General features: G+C 42.5%; 1 protein-coding gene across 1 annotated transcript in view; it reads left to right on the top strand.

Annotated features, from left to right (window-relative positions):
- SOS2 (SOS Ras/Rho guanine nucleotide exchange factor 2) overlaps positions 1-16788 on the top strand; it is a 372731-nt gene that overhangs the window by 141699 nt on the left and 214244 nt on the right. Inside the window, exons 4-5 of the mRNA XM_086937294.1 lie at positions 3347-3511; positions 5426-5632. Coding sequence (XP_086793420.1) covers positions 3347-3511; positions 5426-5632 — 372 coding nt within the window. The remainder of the gene's footprint in view (positions 1-3346; positions 3512-5425; positions 5633-16788) is intronic.

Here is a 16788-nt window from a genome sequence, read left to right as displayed (position 1 = left end):
CGTCACGCTTCTCCGGTGATGTGACAGCAGGCAGCTTCGATGAACACACGCTACCAGGGAGATGCAGCGAAGGCTCGCTTCTCCGGCGATGCGACAATTCCAGCTGCGGCGGCGACACGCTTCCTCTCGATGCGTTGCGCTTCCAGCTCCCAGCGACACGCAAATGTCTGTAGATAGAATTCCCAGCAAGGAAATTAACAGGGGGAGCTGGAGATGAAGTCTTTTGTCCCTGAGACTTCAGCAGGAGGCAAGCACAGTTCAAGCCCTTGGAGAATATTCTGTATAGTATGAAAGTCCTTAAAAAGTTCCTTCTCCTTTCCTTGGCAATGAAGCAACCACTGCAGGCCAACGCAGCAAACAGCACACAGGCAGAGGGGCAGTCCAAACTCCTGCAGCTTCCTTTGGTTCTTCTCCTTGGCAAAAGGTTTCTTGCTCCAGAAGGGATCTAAAGTTCTTGGGATCAGGGTCCCAATATTTATACCCCAAACTCCTTTGTTCTCTGAAGGCAGAGAGGCCTCTGCCTAGACAAACCAGTTCCTGAGCACTTGGTTTACATGACTCTCTCCTTCCCTTTATTGTGCAGGGCAGAGACATCAGCCGCCCCATAGGAGGGGAAGCCAGCACAGGGAAGGGAAGTCACAGCTCTGGAGCACTTTGCTCACAAGATTCCTTCTCTCCTTTCACAGTGCAGGGTAGAGACAGCAGACAAGCCACAGGAGGTGGAGCCAGCATTGTAAAGGGAAGGCACAGCCCTATTCAGGTCCCAGGTGCAACCCCTCCCTCCCACCAAGATGCAGATCTCTCTATTCACCACTGGGCAGCCCCAGTCTCCTGGAATCCCCCAGCCATGTCACTCACAAACTCGGACAAGGAATAGACAACCTAGCAGAGGCAGGCTTGGACAGTTAGGCAAGACAATATCTACTTTCTAAAAGTGGTATTTTCAAACACAGAATATTAAAACCAACTTTACTAAAAGATGTATTTTATCATTCTGAGTTCAGGCATACTAAATTCGAATTTCTACCATGTTCCCTGAGTCAGTTAGGATTATAAGAATGTAATAATCTAGCCTATGGAGAACAGGTAGACTTGCAATAGTGAAAAATGAAAATGGCTGTAATTCACTATTAAGACATGCTACACACACCAGAGCATGTCCTAACTTATACTTACAGTGTACCCTAACCTTGGGCCTACCATAGAGGTTTCTAATATGAAGCAAAGGGAAGGTTTAGGGACTAGCAAGTGGGCGCACTTGCCAAGTCGACATGGCAGTACTAGACTGCACACAGGCCTTGCAATGGCAGGCCTGAGACAACTTTACAAGCTGCTTCTGTGGGTGGCACAACCAGTGCTGCAAGCCCACCAGCAGCATTTGATTTACAAGCCCTGGGCACACATGGTGCACTGTACTAGGGGCTGACGGGTAAATCAAATAACCCAATCATGGAATTACCAATTAGTACATCAATTTGACATAGGGAGCACTTGCACTGTGGCACTGAATAGCAGTGGCACAGTGCCCAAAGCATATAACCAGCAAAATCATATCAAAACAGAGGAAACAATCCATCAAAAATGGAAGGGAGACTCAAGCCAATGATGCCAGGTCTAACCAACATCATAACAAACGTCATCACATTGCATCACCAAAGTAGGGCCCTCTTTGAGAATACAGAAGAAAGTCCAGAAAACAATGTTTTTGATAAGTTCCAGACAGCGGCCATGGTGTGTTGTCGCTTTGCAACAGGAGATCTGTTGGACAACTTGTAAAACTAGAAAACAATGTGTTTTATACTTTTAGCACAGCTTTTCTCCTTTGTTGAATTTGCCAATGACAGAACATTATAAAAGCATCTGGCATAAGCAAAGGTATTAATCGGCATCCACAAAGCGTTCACTTATTGGCTTTGTCAATGCTTGTTCACTTTATGCAACAGCAACAGGCCCACCTGACTGGAGTTCAGGGTTTGAGTTGTCAGATAAGGTCTGAGTTTGCTTCCTCGTAAGCAAGCATTGACAATTCCAATGGGTCCGCCTTTGGGGCCTGTTAGCTTTGGCAGTTCATTCTGCTGGACTGTTCAGGATCGGGAGACACTGGCCAGCATCTTTGAAATAAACCAGCATTTGCAATGCAATAGGTCTCGCAACTACTTACGTTTGAGCTATTGGCATTGTAAATGACAATGCCTTTTTTATGATGTGGTTTTTAAAACATAAAAGAAAGGCATTGCCATTTACAATGCCAATAGCTTAAACTCTTGTGAATGCGAGACCTATTGCATTGCAAATGCTTGTTCTTTCAAGCCGCTCTGTGTGTTTATACTTGTATACAGTTACACCACCACGCTTTTGTAAACTTTTAATGAGAGTGCATGTGTTTTAACCATTCAGCGTGTGTGCTCTCTTCTCTCAGCACATTTTTTTATAAAATAAAAAAACACAAATACCACAACTTTGTCTTTTGAGCCGCTCTTATGAACTCTCCTTCTTATACAGCTTTGGCCTTTGAGCCGCTGCCCTCTTCACTTTTAACTTCACTACATTGCTGTTTGTTTGCCTCCGTTTACTTGCTCCGTGTTGCTTCCCCCACCTGTGCCCTCGTTGTTGCTTACCCACCTATGCCCCCAGTGTTTCTTTCCCAGGTTGTTTCCACTCACCCTCTGTCTTTCTTTCCCTGCCCTGTGTTTCTTCCTCGCCTTTTGTGTTGGTTCCTTTTCCTTTTCCCACACTTCTGTTAATTTAGTTCTCCCCCCCCCCCCACACTCGTGTTACCTTTTTTTGTTTTGAAATCAACCCAACTGGGATCTGTGAACAAAAGAAAAAAAAACACTTGTCATTTTGTAGGTATGTGCGTGCATGGTGCCCGCCCTGCAAAGGGGCGCTTCTTGCTGTAACGCATATGGGATGCTGTGCAGCATGGCTAAAACCATTGAAAAAGCCAGTAGGTCCCCAAGGCTAGACCGTTTGGCTTTGCCAATGCTTGTTACTTTTAGCCTTCATTAAAAGCATTCCAAATATTGATGATGACTTTATAGGTTGATGAAATACTGTTCTTTATCACCAGTTTGATCTTCCATCACACAATCCAACTCATTCCATGGTATTGATTCCAGTATTTAGTCCCTCTTCATATGTAAATTGCCAATAGTGTCACGTAGTTTTAGTATGATTATATCTTGTTTAATCCTCTTGAACTCCTTAATAGGGTGATTTACAATTTGAGGTTTAGTAAAAATTATGTATTGCAAAAAATAAATATTTTGTGTCTTAAACCTTGTCAATAAAATGTTTCTTTACAATTCCATAACTGAACAGTAACCCAATCTTTTGCCTTTTACAGGAGGTTCTAGGATATAAAATAGATTACCACGTGTCACTTTATATTGTGGCTGTATTGGAGTACATTTCAGCTGATATTCTGAAATTAGCTGGCAATTATGTTTTTAACATACGGCACTATGAAATTTCGCAGCAAGACATTAAGGTGTCAATGTGTGCAGATAAGGTAAGACTTTCTTCATAATTTATCCTTCTGCTTATAGACCTGATTTGCAAACAATAGCCATTAATATATTTTAAAGACTTGCCCTCATCAATGCCCTGTGGACACCGGTCCAATGTGTGCGAAAAGAGGGCCCTCTTTGTAGATAAAAGATTTCTCAAGCGAGCTGGACTGTTTAGGAGTTTGGAAAGCCTGAGCCTTCAAGTGAGTGGCTACTTGAATGAGGTGTACACGTTCTCTCAGTTATATTGTCCATGTGTGGGTACAGTGATTAATTTGATAATAGGAGTCTATAGAAATGTATTCATACTGCGGTTTAATAAATATCCATCAGGTTTTGCACCCTGTCAACCCTTCCTCCTTCCCGTTTAAGAACAGGTCTAGCCCCATATGGAGGTTGTGGATTGGTGAGTAGTGGAAGTATTTCTAATTCTGTGTGTGGTATTACCAACACGCATTGTAATGCACTGTTATTCCCTATTAAACGTTGGCTGTTAGCAAATCTGGTGTTAGGGCAACGGTTTATTAAAGGGGAAATATCTATTCCAGACCCAGTAGATAATAGCGTTGTAGCCACCTCCACAAAGTGTGAGATGGTGTTAAGAGCCAAGCATTTGTATGCATGTTTGTATATATGTTGAGAAGTGATGAAAATTATGAAGTATAGAATATTGCTCTGAGGCATATGCATGATGTGTAAAAATCTTTATTTGGATAAAAGAAAATATCCTTAATAGCATTCCAAATTGAATTCACAAATCGGTACATTGTAATTAAAATATTTCAAAACGTATTTCACCACAATTGAACAGTAAAAATTGATCAACACCTGTTACTCAAATAGCACCTTGAAATGTAAAACAATTGTGTGATAGGCACGATAACACTTGGTAAAAGAGCAGAAGAATTTGATGTACTGACATTCGACAGCTAAAACTCATCATTTTATTTTTCCCTTTGTCTTAAAACTAAGTGCTAAGATGCAGCTTAGGTTGGGCCTCTGGGCGGAACAAACTGGGGGGTTACTGCTCCTTCCGTCTTTGCTGTAAAGATGCGGTATGCATCCCGAATATATGTTGTAAAGACAATGTTCAGAGCTATGTTTTCTGGGCACAGGGAGGTGATAATTGCCTGTCTACAAGTCTGAATGCCCAACCTGTGCCACTCTGCTCTGAGTTTGCATCTACGTTGAGTCATAAGTGAGGGGCATAAGCAAACCACGTGCTCTAGCGTTTCAGTTGTCTTGCCGCACCCCCAACATGTTAGATCGTCCGAGGTGCGCAGCCATGTGGGCAGGTCTTTTAAGAATCGCCAAACACCCATTCTGATGGCCAGAAAACTCCGCTTTAAGTGCAATGAATAAGTACAGGAGAGATAAGTAGCCGGAGATATGCGCCCGTAAGAGTTCATGACTGACCATGCATGGCTGCGTCTGCAGAGATGCGCTTTATCCATAAGGAGTGAGCACATTCTGACGCTTTTTTTAATACATGTTTTAAATGCTGTCGTACTGGGGTTGAGGGCCCATAGGTCGCCAGCAGCTATTTCATTGATGGAGTCTGTAACAAGGCGGCCGTACAAACCCCTAGGGTTCTTCTGACTGATCTCCAACCAAACTAGAGACTCTAAAGTACCTATCGCTGCTTTTCTAAGTTTGTGACAAAAATGGCATGATGTTCTATGAACTCTGTGATGTTACCTCAAGCCCCTCTTACACAAGTCTACTGTTGTTGCATTACACCTTAATATAGACAATGTGTGTAACCTTCACTCCTATTTGTGGCCAAATTAGTTCCTTTCTATAATCGAACACTGACATTTGTTATGATACGTTTGATAGGAAATGGTATACATAAAAACATGTCGGACCACAACTTTTTAACACAAGTAAATTTACTTTTCAATATTTCTTCTCAGGTTTTAATGGACATGTTTGACCAGGATGATGATATTGGCTTGGTTTCTCTCTGTGATGATGAACCCTCGTCAACCGGTGAATTAAATTATTATGACCTGGTCAGAATGGAGATTGCAGAAGAAAGGCAATATCTGCGTGAATTGAATCTTATCATCAAAGTATTTAGAGAAGCTTTCCTTTCAGACAAAAATCTGTTCACTCAAAATGTAAGTCATTGTTAAATTTAGTCGTTGTATCAAGTGCTCAGTATATAGTAAATGATGGATATAAACGCTTCATTATTCTGCGATTCATGAATTGCCCTGTCAAGTGTTTCTCATGTTTTGTTATCATTAATAATTGCATCCAACCCTTACACCATACTTTAAATGAATCATTACTATCCTTCAAATTGACAATGACTAATATTTGCTATAGCAAAACATATTGTGACATCTCCCCCCTCTTTTTCTCTTACGCATTCTTTCTCCTCAGCTTGATTTTCTACTTTCATTTTCTTTGAAACAAATAATTAAGAAAAAAAATCTTTAAATAGAGCTCCTTAAAGCCATTGCTTACCATACGAGTTGGGCATTACGTTTTCAGAATGACTATAGAAAGAATTGCTAGGTTGACCTCGCAACTGGCAAATGCGAAACCTTGTAGGCACAAGGTGGATAACCTGAGCACTCCTATGTGCTAATAAAGCAAAAAGTAACCAATGTAGTATGATTGTTCAAAGTTTTATTCACTTTGTATCGATCATTTAAGTTAATATGTAGTTGCAAATTTATAGTTCAAATAATCTCCATGTAGAGGAAACGAAAAAGTTTTCATCACATGATAATATCCAAAAGTTCCAACAGTGGCGTCATGTACATAATTCAAATCCCCGATGCATTTCGAGCAGGATGCTCTTCGTCAGGGGGTTAGATTTGTACTGTGAACAAGTGGAAAAAAGAGGTACGTAAGTCAGGAGCCGAGTGTTTTTCAAGGTAAAAGAAATAGTAAAGTCCGAAGTTAGAACCAATGCTAATTATGTGGACGTGTCAGAATTCAACTGTAAGTCCAAAGTATAAGCGTTGTTAATGGCGTCAGAAGTGTAGAAACGAATTAGTCACCAGTGTATTATTGAATGGTGAAACTTATTGGTGAGAAAAGACTCTGGTGACATAAGAAAGCATCAGTCGAAGTACATAAACTATAGACACCGAGGAGTGCACCCAAAGATGTGGAGGAGGTAGCGTGGCGTCGTACAAAAGAATATAAAATAACCGTGAAAAGCGATCACCAAAAAGAACTGTGTGCTTAAGGCAGCGAAATTAATTTGGTGGCCAAGAAATGCGGTCACTTACCAGGTGAGTCGGGGTTAGTGGGGAAAATCTCGGGTGAAAGACGCCATCCGGAAGACACGGAAGTAGCAGGTGGCACTGCGCATGCGTCTAAATGTAGCAGACGAGTGGGAATGGAAAACGGACTAACTCCGAAAGAGCGTAATGGGGAAAGGAAGAGAAAAAGAAAGCGGAGCGACTAGTGAAAAAGACATAAGAAAGTGCCTGTAAAGCGAATAGTTGGAAATAGTTGGAGAAATAAATACGTAAGGATGGGAAATGATTGTGACCAAGAAGATAAAAGAAAATGAGAAAAGCAAAAATGGGAAAAGATTGAAGTGAGCATCGAAAAAAATAAAACAGAACATGAGAGAAAAACAAAGTGACGGTGGAAAAAACCAACGAAAAAAAACAGTAAGGAGCAAGATGGATGAAGTAGGGAATATACAGAAAGTGTACTGCCATGTTCACTGCAAAAAAAGGGTACACTTAAGTATGCATGCACAAAATACTGAAAAACCAACAAGGAATAGTAAATCGAATGTGTGATACAAGTCAAAGAAAGCTGCTAAATTCCAGACGTTCGTTGAGTCCTTTCGGTGCGGTGGTACCAAGTTTGAAAATCCAGAATAGTTCTCGTTGGAGCAAATGTTTCTTGGGGTCAATTCCCTCAGGTTTCTCAGCAACCTCAAGGACGAGGAAACAAATTTGGCTGTTGTTGTGGTTTAACTGGGTGAAATGAGCAGCCACGCAGGATTTTAGGTTTTTGTTTCTAATGTTGCTCCTGTGTTCATTGAGTCTGGTCTTTATTTTGCGCTCAGTTTTCCCTACGTAGGGTAATCCGCAGGGACACTTCAAGAGATACACCACGTTCGTGGTGTCACAAGTTGCGTTGGTTTTGAGTGAAATTTGTTTGCCAGAACTAGGATGGTTTATACTATTTCCTGGAATGATGTTATGACAATTTTGGCAATTGTGACAGGGAATAGTTCCTTTGTATATGGCAGGTTCAATGGTGCGTGGTTTTATTAGTGACGGTAAGTTCTTAGAGCGTTGGTACGCAAAAATGGGCATTTCATTGAATAGATTATTGAAATCAGGTTCCAATTGTAGTATTTGCCAGTGGGGTTTGATGCTTTTTTGATTAGGTATTTAACAACAAGGGGTGGTGATGGACAGAGTTTCTGAATTAAGCAGAATACTCTCACCCAGTCAAGAGATCAGGGCTAGATCCAACACCGTTTTTTTGCTCACTGCACCATCCCAGCTCGGAACCCGGCTATATGCAAATTAGTCTGTTCCTGTCCCAGTGCATGATGGGAACAGGGCAAACCAAACTACCAAGCCAATTCTTACACTGGGAAGGAAACAAGCTTCCGGGGACCGGTTTCTGGCATTTCAGCCGTCATCGGCCCGGCTTGCTTGAATCCTGATGGTGCAATGAGCAAGGGACTCACATCTGAGTATACCCTTCCACGCTTAGGGTGGACAAAATATTTAACAACAAGGGGTGGTGATGGACAGAGTTTCTGAATTAAGCAGAATACTCTCACCCAGTCAAGAGATCAGGGCTAGATCCAACACCGTTTTTTAGCTCACTGCACCATCCCAGCTCAGAATCCGGCTATATGCAAATTAGTCTGTTCCTGTCCCAGTGCATGATGGGAACAGGGCAAACCAAACTACCAAGCCAATTCTTACACTGGGAAGGAAACAAGCTTCCGGGGACCGGTTTCTAGCATTTCAGCCGTCGTCGGCCCGACTTGCTTGAATCCTGATGGTGCAATGAGCAAGAAACCGGTCCCCGGAAGCTTGTCTCCTTTCTGGTGAAGAATTGGCTTGGTAGTTTAGTCTGCCCTGTTCCCATGATGCACTGTGCCAGGGACAGACTGATTTGCCTATAGCCAGGTTCTGAGCTGGGATGGTGCAGTGAGCTAAGTAACGGTGATGGATCAAGCCCTGATCTTTGGACTGGGTAAGAGTGGTCTGCTTAATTCAGACACTCTGTTCATCACCACCCCCTTTTCTGAATCGTTTTTGGCCACTATAGGTGTGGCAGGGTATACTCAGACATGAGTCCCTTGCTCACTACACCATCAGGATTCAATCAAGCCGGGCCGACGACGGCTGAAATGCCAGAAACCGGTCCCCGGAAGCTTGTCTCCTTTCTGGTGAAGAATTGGCTTGGTAGTTTAGTCTGCCCTGTTCCCATAATGCACTGGGCCAGGGACAGACTGATTTGCATATAGCCAGGTTCTGAGCTGGGATGGTGCAGTGAGCTAAATAACGGTGATGGATCAAGCCCTGATCTTTGGACTGGGTAAGAGTGGTCTGCTTAATTCAGACACTCTGTTCATCACCACCCCCTTTTCTGAATCGTTTTTTGATTAGGTGGCTTTTGGTTGAAAATTTAGAGACAAATACATTGTGTTGTGTATTGGAACTTGTTTTGGATTTGGGTTTCAGTAATGAAGAACGGTCGATGGAGGTCACTCTTGTGTAGGCTGATGAAATGATTTGTTGCGGGTAACCCCTTTTAGAAAATGTGTTCATGATGTTGGTACTGTCCTGTGTAAATGAATGTTCAGTGGAAGCTATTCTTTTGGCTCTTAGTAATTGTGAGTAGGGTAAAGGCTTCTTGAGGCTGGGTTGGTGAAAGCTGGAGTAGTGAAGGTAATTGTTCCGGTCTGTGGGTTTGGTGTATTTGGATGTTTCAAGTTTGTTGTCTTTCATAGTAATGTTTACATCCAAGAAAGCTATGTTGGTGCGGTTGAAATGGTGCGTGAATTGGATTCTATCATTGACGCTGTTGAGATGACTGATGGCAAATGTCAGTTGTTGTTCTGTACCAGTCCATATTAGAAAAATGTTGTCAATGTAACAATAGTAGATTTGAAGATGATTTTTCCAATGTGGTACAGACAGAATATGTTCAGTTTCAAAGTCCTGCATGAAGAGATTGGCGTATGATGGGGCAGCGCAATTGCCCATGGCTACTCCAGAGAGTTGACTGTAGTATTTAGTTTGGTATCTGAAATAGCTGTGCATGAGAGTGAATTCAATAAGTTCCATGAGAAAAACTTGTAGATCGTGAGGTTTGTTGGTGTCTTGTAGATAACTGACCATTTGTTTGACGGAAGGTTGCAGGTGACGGTCAATGTAGGTGCCAATCGGTTTCTGAATAGAATTACATGTACTTTATTTTACCTTTGGAGTGCAGCGGACCTCTATCCTTTATCAATCATTGACCTCGCAACTGGTCATCAGCTGATTGTTTTTCAGCTATCCCTTTTGCCATTAGGTTGACCTTGCAAATCAGCGTTTTTTCCCTGTTCTCCTAATCTTTTTATTTTTACTAGCTCCTTAGTGAAGCAATTGCAGCATAATGTGTTATTTCTCGTAAAATGGGATGCATCTGTGAACCAATCAAGACACAATTTACAGGTGAAAAAAGTCATACAAATTTTTAAGCATGTTTCCAAACTGTTTTTAAAATTGTTGAAAGGCGAGCTAAATACTGCTGCTAGGTTCATCCTGTCTTACTCCTTATTTTTAATTTATGTACTGTAGCACTAGGTTTGCAATTCAGCTTCACTAATGGTTTCTCTATGCACTTCAGTCTGCAACCACTACTGACTCTGACCTTTTTGTGCTGGATTACCTCACTTCTTCCTGTCCATGTATATTCTTTGTTTCTCATTGTTTTCAAACCTGCAAGCTGCATTCAGTATTGTTATAACTCTACCTTCTTGGTCACCATTTCTTTCTTTTCTGTTTCCTTAGTCCTCACACTCCTCCTCTCCCAGTGGTGTACATATGGATCTCTACTGGGTTTTGCACCCACCCACACCCCTACAAGCCCACACACACACACACCCCTACAAACCCACACACACACCCCTACAATCCCCCACACACATATGCCCTCACTAAATTGCTTACATCCCATATTTCCACAATATGACTGCTACAAAGATGTTTGGACTCCCTTCATTAATTGTGTAGGCACAACATGGGCCAATGATTAACTTGCTGTTCGTGTCATTGCTTTGTGTCTGATATTTTCTTGACCTTTGCTAAATTTTTCTGAACTTTTCAAAATGTCAGTGCTACCATGTCATCTTATTTACTCTTCTTTAGCCAGTTGCCTTTTGTGAAGAAAAGAAAATATATAAAAATACAATAGTAAATGAATTGTTATTTTTTTTTAAATTGTTTTTATTTTCATTTTCAACCAAAAAAAATGTTCAGTCATAACATTGGTAAGAGAATCATTGCACATAGGCCATTCTGTTTCCATGTGCCCATTAGTATTTTCTAGGAGACGGGTCTAAAAATACATTTAATAGAACATATCTCTTTCTATAATCCCTTCCTGCCCTTCGTGATGGTTCTTTCCTGTGAAGTAATAGGCCGGGCTCAGCAAGAGTCAGTGATTGTATCTCCGTCCTGAGTGGGCAGTTGCGTAGTGGTTATTCCCCTTTCCTCCATTTCTAACCCATAAAAACTCAGCCATGTGTCCCAGATCTTCCTAAACTTTTTGGGGCATCTCTGACCGCATATGTTGTCTTTTTAGCCCCCATATATAGGTCCACTCCAGCTCTCCACTCTTTTAGAGTGGGCATATGTGACTGTCCCCATTTTCTGGTAATATCCCTTTTGGCCTCTGTGAGCCCTAAGTTACATAGTAGTAGATTGTATCTAGGGAGATCAATCGCTGTTGCTGTACCTAGAAGTACAGATTTGGGCTCTAGGGGGATCTGCGCTTCCAGTATGGCGTTCATTTAATATCAGAGCCTAGTATTTCTGTGTCCTTTGGCATTCCCATAGTGTGTGTATATATGTGCCACGCACAGTGTTACAGCGCAAGCAATTGGGTGACTCTGCTTTTCCCATAGCGTGTAAGCGTTCCCTGTCATAATAAACCCTGTGAAATGATTTTGTATTGTATGAGCTGTAGCCACAGCTTGATTGCCACCTCCCCCGGGTGCATCAGGGCTTCCTCTCAATCAATGTCTTCCAGAGGACCAGTAATGATTTCCGACTTGGATTGTAGGGATTTTAGTTTGTCGGGCATGTTATTGATTAGAGTTTTATAGGTCCAGGAGACTGCTTTGGAAGATAACTCCTCCTGCAGCATCCTGTCTTCCAATGGCGCATATATAGGTGGGTACCACTATGGAATTGGGAGACTTTCCTACATGTATGTTGGTGGGTCTCCTACCGCGTGTCCCCACTCATTGATCACAATGAGGTGTGCGGCCCTATAATTGACTACATTGTAGTGTCTGTAGCACCACCCTGTTGTGGCCCCCATCCCACAGCAACATCCAGAGGTCATTGTTAATGGTAGTGAAGATTGTTCCTGGAATTGCATGGTATGTATTTTGTAAGATGTAAAGCAGTTTTGGGAGAGTGATCATCCTATACATAGTCGCCCTTCCCAACAATGTCAAGGGGAGCCGTCACCATCTAGCAACGTCATCTCGAAATTCAGCGACAACTTGCTTAATGTTTCTGTGGAGGCACTCCACCTCATTCGTGGAGATGAAAAATCCCAGATACCTAAATCCTTGCATACAAGCGGGTGCCCTAGCATTGCATCCATATAAAAGGTGCTTCCTACTGGGTATATACGCGATTTGTCCCAGTTGATAGTATATCCTGTGTGCTCCCCAAATTTCTTAAATAGCTGCAAAATTAGTTTGATTGAGTCATTCGGCTTAGTGATGTATAGTAGGATATAGTCCGCGTAAAGGGCACAGCACACTCTGGACGTCAGACGTGCAGTCATGCACTACATAGAAAGAACTAAGAATCACAGAAAAACAAAACAATTTTTTGTGTCATTCGCAGACAGTTTCATGGGAAAAGCAGTTACCAAAGGGACAATTGCACGATGGATTGCGCAAGCAATACAATTCTGCCACATGCAAGCTGGGCAAGAACTAGCGGAGGGCCCGCTGGCCCATTCGACCAGGAAAAAGGGAGCAACAATAGCCTTCCTGGCTAACACACCTTTCCAGACATATGCCTAGCGGCAACATGGGCCTAGGTGCACACGTTCACAAAACACTACTGTGTGGACATACAGATGAACAAAGAAGCACAAGTAAGACAGAAAGTGCTTCAACACATATTCAAAACCCAAAGCTCATCTTCCACCCAACCGCCACATTGATAACAAACCGCTACAAAGTCTATGCACAGCATAGTGAATCCAGAAAGATTCACGCTGCAAAACGAATAGTTTCTTACCTGTCGGTGTAGTTTTGCAGCTTGAAGATCTTTCTGGATTCACTAGCGAACCCACTCACCTCCGCCAGAAAGATGAGACTGGAGAAAGAGGTGGTAAAAACGGGTAAAAGATTTAACAGACTTTTGAAGGAAAAAGCGGTGAAACAAAATATTGAAACATTGGCATACTATTCGGAAACAGAACACAAACGGGGAAAAAAAGAATCCGAAGATGGCGCCCAAGGCTGGGAGCTTCCGCAGGAAGCATGCCGACGTCACCGGAAGGACACAAAAAGGTGGGACGCCAACGCCCACCTGGGCTACAAAAAAACCAATAAAAACAAAGAAAAGAATACGATTCCGGACCCAACCACCAGACCGCGGAATAATGCACAGCATAGTGAATCCAGAAAGATCTTCAAGCTGCAAAACTACACCGACAGGTAAGAAACTATTTGTTTTCTTTGTATTGGAAACCCCCTATCCCCGGTGGGATCTAATCAGACACGCTAATGGCTCCAGTACTAGTGCAGGAGGGTGGACAAAGGGCAGCCCTGCCTGGGTCATTGTTTAATAGGGAAGCCTATAAATAACGTCCCATTGACTTGTACTTTAGCTCTTGGGTTGGTATAAAGTAGGACTAACCATGATATAAAGTTTTGTCCAAATCCGACTTTTACCAAGACTTGACATATGAAGGGCCAGTGAACAGTGTCAAAAGCCTTTTCTGCATCTAAGGGAAAGAACAGGTGTGGAGTGGGTCTATCTTTCACTGTGTTCAACCAATTGGCTAGACGTAGGAGGTTAAGGTGCGCAGAGCGATGGGGCATGAAGCTCGACTGATCTTGATGAATAAGCTGTTACCAGTCGGGCTGCCAGTACGGAGGCCAAGATTTTGGTCTCCACATTGAGCCACGAGATTGGGCTATACGAGCTACAACACTCAGGTGGTTTCCCTGGCTTGTGGATTACTACTTTTGTAGAATTGCAAAGATCAGCCGGAAGTGATCCCTCCTCCAGCGCCGCATTATACATCTCCAGGAGATGTGGTGTTTAGGAACTAGCGTTTTGCTTAAGATATTCTGCACGTAGTCTATTGGGACTAGGGTCTTTTCCTGATTTTTGCCTGTTAATTGCAGCTAATATTTCTTGCAAGGTGATTTCTTTGTCCAGGCCATCTTCATCAGCTCAGGACATCAGCAAGATAAACTGCAACTTGTGTCTCATCTGCCAGTGGCTTAGCATCATAAAGTGTCACATAGTAGTGGGCAAGTGCCCCTTCTATAGAGCTTTCAGTGGTGTGTACCTCTGTGCACTCGTGTATCTCATGCACCTATCTGGTCTCTTTTTCCTTCTTGCCTAGTCATGCCAGTAGTCTTCCTGCCCTGTCCCCCAACTCCTATAGCTTATGATGTGAGGCCTTAATTTGTGTCTGTGCTTCCCTTTCCGTCAATGCCTGAAGTTCCCTACGTGTAAGTGCTATCTGACGCTTCTGGGCTGTGTCTACTTCAGGGTCTACGTGCAACAAGTTGCAGGAGCTTTTTTTCCAACGTCTCTATTTGTTGGGTTTCTTTGCGTCTTTCACGCTATCTCATCCTCTATTCTACCCCTTGACACAGCTTTTTTAGTTTCCCATAGGGTCATTGGCGAGGATATTGGACCTTGTTTTCACTAAAATAAAGGCTGGTCTCTGCTTTGATTACTCCCCGCAGATTTTTATTGCTCAGTTCCCAGGTGTTTGATCTCTATTCCACGTTCTACTTACTTCTTCTCCCTCCGATCGTTTGACAGAGTGGTGAATGATCAGGTATTCTTCTCACCAAGTATTCTGCCTTTTTTATGTTCCTAATCTCCCCAGCTGGCGCAAAGAAGTAGTCAAGCCTAGGGAAGACTCTTGTGCACCAGAGAAGTATGAATAAGCACGCTTAGTCGGGTGCTGTCGAAGCCAGAGGCCTGTTAGCCCCGGGGGCACAAGGATGCGAGTTCCAGTGCCTAGGCATGTGCGGTCCAATCCTGGATCATCTCCATCATTAAAGTACCCCCTATTTTATGTGTGGAGGGGCCAGACTCAAGCAGGATTTTAGCTATAGCATCTAATGTCTGAGCTTGCAGTCGTGGTGGTGCATATACACTAACAATAGTTAACTCCTTCCGGCCCCATGTACTCCGAACTGCAGCAAAAGTTCCATTTGGATCAATCCAGGTTTTGGTAGCACGAAAAGGAGGCGATTTCTTGATTAAGATCGCCACTCCTCTAGCTCCATGAATTGTGATGTTTGATCAAACAGGTATGTTCAAAACAGTCATTGAAGGGAAAACTAAAAGTAGTTCATTCATTGAAACTTTATTTAGGCTATTACAGCCATAAAAGAACATTAAAAAGAACACAATATTTTACAACCTCTTAAAAAGGATCAAGAAAGTAGTCAATTGGCAAGTACAAAGATAAATATTACACAAACAAATGTGAACTCACTTTTAGGGAACTTGCCCAATAAATAAACATCACTATGGGAAATATGGTTTTCGATAAATATCTTACAAATATAATTTAACATCTAAATATTAAAACCAAATACAAATTTCACATAAAAATATCTGAAGCCCATCATCAACTAGCAGCCATTTAGTATATTTCAGTCAATTGATATACAAGTGCCTACACAAATAACCATAAGTCTTGCATCATCCTTAAACGGAAAGAAGTGGGTAAGCGACAGGTGTTATAAATTCTCATTGCAATTTTCAAGCAGATGCCTTCGCTTAGACCACAATGCAAATGAAAATTTTGAGATCACAACAACAAAAACCGGGTCAGTGTCTGTTTTTAAAATCCTAAGAATTCTGTAAAGTTTCTAATACCCAGGTTTCTGCAGAGTTGGATCACCCACTTAGATCTGGAACTCTTATACGCCAGACAGAAAAAAACACGTGAATCACGGTTTCTTTCTCCACTAGACACCCAGGACAGGGGCGGCCTGTACAACCCGCCCACCTATTAGTTTGGGCGTTGAGTGGGAGCGTCCCATATCTAAAGTGCACGCACAATTTTTTCTCTAAAACAGGTTGCATGGTATCTATCACTTGCTCAAACTTATACGGCACTTAATATGAAGAAACCCATATGTCAGACTGGATGGGCCTGTACAATGCGTGACAGATTATATTCCTTTGTGGCGCTTGCTAGAGATTTTTTTGATATTTCTGCACATGTTATTTCGGGTGCAGTCCATAAGTCTTCCCTACCCATTGCTCTGAATGAGTCCCTAATGAAGGCCAGCCAGGGGATTCTACCCACCCCCAATCTAGACAGTACCACTTTTAGTTCGTCCCTATAATGGGCCAGTTCTGGGGTGCTCCACAGCCGTCGCCAGTACAGCAATGGACGCGAAGATATTAGATCCGCTATAGGGCAGATACCCAGATCCATTCGCAGTGTATTTTTGGGCAGACTTAAGATCTGTCTCATAAAAGTATTTTCAGTTGTTGTGAGGACATTCACTGTGAAATGCCCCCACAGTTCTGCCCCATACAAGGTGGATCCCCTAGCTTGGACTTTAAAATTTTTGACTGGCGGGCTTGTGGCTTTTAGAGCAGAGGTTTTGTGAAGTTTTAATATCCCTCCGACGGCCTGGGTTAGTTTTAAATTAGCCTTATTGATTTGTGAGCCCCACCCCATTTTGTCGTTTAGGATAAGTCCCAAATAATCGAAGATGGAGACCCTATCCAAGGGTCTACCATCCATTCTAGGGTGTGGGCAGTTGATGGAATTCGCGTTAAAGACCATATATTTTGTCTTTTTGATGTTAACCCCC

The sequence above is a fragment of the Lissotriton vulgaris genome, chromosome 9 (genome assembly GCF_964263255.1).
Source record: "Lissotriton vulgaris chromosome 9, aLisVul1.2, whole genome shotgun sequence".
Taxonomy (NCBI): domain Eukaryota; kingdom Metazoa; phylum Chordata; class Amphibia; order Caudata; family Salamandridae; genus Lissotriton; species Lissotriton vulgaris.
This window is presented reverse-complemented; position numbering and strand designations above follow the sequence as displayed.